This window comes from Centruroides sculpturatus, unplaced genomic scaffold (genome assembly GCF_000671375.1).
Source record: "Centruroides sculpturatus isolate CEXI.00-Female unplaced genomic scaffold, Cexi_2.0 scaffold1271, whole genome shotgun sequence".
Lineage (NCBI taxonomy): Eukaryota > Metazoa > Arthropoda > Arachnida > Scorpiones > Buthidae > Centruroides > Centruroides sculpturatus.
In genome coordinates, this window is record NW_019385495.1 from 25,530 (window position 1) to 28,674 (window position 3,145).

At 29.5% G+C, this 3,145-nt stretch overlaps 1 protein-coding gene across 1 annotated transcript in view; it reads right to left on the reverse strand.

Moving 5' to 3' along the window:
* The window catches only part of LOC111639509 (cyclin-Y-like), an 87,127-nt gene that overhangs the window by 17,880 nt on the left and 66,102 nt on the right, over positions 1–3,145 (reverse strand). Inside the window, exon 10 of the mRNA XM_023385401.1 lies at positions 2,609–2,771. Within this exon, the coding sequence (XP_023241169.1) occupies positions 2,609–2,771 (163 nt within the window). The remainder of the gene's footprint in view (positions 1–2,608; positions 2,772–3,145) is intronic.

Consider the following 3,145-nt stretch of genomic DNA (forward strand, 5'->3'; position numbering starts at 1 on the left):
AATAGAGAGGTTGCGGCCGAAGTTTTCATCTGTAAAACGTAAACGTCGAACGTCGAGCGCCGCTTACAAGTAAGCGGCGCTCGACGTTCGACGTTCACGTTTTACAGATGAAAACTTCGGGCGCAATCTGGCTACTTTTTCTATTTTTAAATGTATCAAAAATGTATTTTATGCTTTATTATTGTTTATATTCTGAATTACATATACAGTATATGGGAACACCAAAATCTTTTAAGTGATTAGGGCCTCTAAAAGTCTTAATCCGGCCCTGGTATTTCAAAATTTGAATCTGAAGTTCGTACAACTAATGCGTTTACTAGCACTGTCAGCCGGTTTTACCTTTAAAGAGACCCAAGCAATTTAAATTTTTCGGAACCCCTTGCAAGTAAAAAAAAAAAAAATAATAAAATAAAATAGAAAGTCAGAGAAAAGTGTCTGACTTTCTTTGAAGAAAGAAATCAACTTATCTATCATTGACATACAGTTTATTATATAGTTTATCATGCATATTACAACTTCTTCGACTCTTCTCAGCCGCAAACTGCTATCGTCATATTTCAGCAATTTATCTTCATCAATAAAAATAACGCTTAAATCAGACAGTTTCTCCTGCTTTAATGTTGTACGCAAATAATTTTTTATACATGCTTTTCATGTTTGCAAACGGTGAGACCGTTTCATCAAATATAATTTGATACAAATGCACATATGTCAGGTTACTCCAAAAATTTTTCGACGTTGACTTCACAGTTTAACGAGAAAAATAATAATAAATGAGAAAAGTAAAATTCTAACCGATAATGGATGAAGTTTTTCATCAAATATATCTAAAGTACGAGTGGAAGTTCTGTTACGGATATGGTAGTATATTGCCAATGTTACACATTTAATGGTATTTTTTAAGTTAGGTTGACTAACAGTACTATCATCAAGATAAATTGTCGAACAGGAACTTGATTTTTTCAATGGTCTTTCCTCTAACAGCTATAAAATTAGAATTTCATTAATTAAAATATTTTAGCAAGATATATGGCAAGAAAGTTCATTTGAACTATACTTTATTAGAAAAATTGATCTATGATATATTCTAGACTTAGACAATATGGAAAAAATTGGATAATAAAATTTATTATAATTTAACAATTCTTTCATATATGAGTTATGGACTAATTGATTAATATGGGCATTATAAATAATGTCTTGCTATTATAAATAATTACAGACAAAATTGGGTACTGTAATAAATTTCATATTCTTTATTATAATTTATGATATATTGACTGATCAATATGAATACTGCTATCATATGTTGAGCAAAGTGATGATAATACCTTGACGAATAATCATATGATAGACACTAGCCAATCAGTGCTGACATGACATTGTGTCTGAGTTGGCATTTGTATACTAAGTTGTGAATTTATGTACCGTATACTAAAACTGATATTCTGGAAGTTTCCTTTAAGTTGATTTTTATGTATATATTAGAAAGTACTCAGCAAACCACAAAACATAACATACAAATAACACCTTATCCTTGCCAAGGAAATATTTATTTCATAAAAACAAATGCTTTCAGCCTGATATACAGGCCATCATCAGGTTGTGAATGAAATTAGAAGTAAAGTATTCCAAAATAGAATATAAATTCAAAAAATCAAATAACTTACGGAATAACATTAAATAAAATAAATTAAAATAAAACAAAAAATTAATTATGTGAAAAATATAAAATAAGAATATAGTCGACCCCCCTATAATTACGATTCCTATAAAAGTACGAAAAAATTGTGACGGTATCCGTAAAAAAATGTAAAAACCTCCTATAATTATGTAAAACGTCATTGGGCAGCCAAACTACTTTCCCGCTGTCCGTAGCGCCACGCTACGGAGAGATTTCTATCGTCTGGACAGTATTATATAAATTATATATAAATTAGGNCGCGTTGAATATTGGAATGTCCCGTCTTCAATGTTCTTTATTTCTCAGAAGTGATTTTTGTTACTCCTTTAGCTGCTTGAGTCTTCTTGATTAGACTGTATCTGTCTTAGATAAGATTGAACTTTGCCTTACTGTAGATTTGTTCAAGCCATACTGCCTAGCAACATCAGACATCTGCCCACTCTCTATCTTTGCTATTTTACCTTTTGAAAATAAAACTTGACGCAAAACTTAACGAGTGCCCGCCCGACAGTTTCGCAAATACTATAAAAGAATTGTTTCTGTCAGAAAAATAAAAGGCTGAAATTACAAGGGAGAGTTTCAAAGTTCGGAGGAATACTATCTGATCAGTATATTCCGAGCTGAGCATCAATGTCGACGTCTTCAGCACTCTGAAAAATGTTGAATTGTTGCCTGAAGACAAGAGAAAAATCAATGGGTATTTGCTATTTTCGTCACTTCTTTTTATGTTTGTTCAGTGAAGTGTTTGTTATCCGAACATGTGTTCATTGTCCGATAATAAAAATCTTTTGTGAAAATGTTCATTAGCCTATCACCCACTGTATATAAAATTTTCTTGCTGAATTTTAAACATTATTTTTCCTGGAACAGATCCAGTACATGATATAAATTTAACATTTATCATCATAACTTAGTTTTACTTACTTCTAATTTCTGAGCTCTATCCTTGCTCAATGGTTGTGAAGGAAATGTTAAATCATTTTGATCTGCTAACGTCCTTAAATCAAAATAATACTTTGCATAAACACTTGCAGGAACATTTATATTGAACTGTAGCATTTCTAGAAATTGTCTTTCAAGTTCATTCCTGTAATTGTAATTCAAAAATATTCTTATATACAAGTAAAATAATTCTTTATCTAAAAATGTATTTGATATTAAATAATTCTTTGATTATTTTTTGCAATAACTGTTATTATAGTAATATGTATATATAGTATTTTATAATACAAAAAAATTTGCAGTGAAAAATTTTATAATCATCATCTCTTAATCATAAATTAACTCTAGAATCAGCTATTACATAAATATGACTACTTTAAATCTTATAAGTAATGATGATAATATTTTGTTTATAAACAAAAATTTACCTATCTATAAATCTGGTTTTTTTTTATTCAGCTTTTTTTGTGTCAAAATAGCTTGACAAAAAATAAGTATGCAAATAATATGTATTCATTT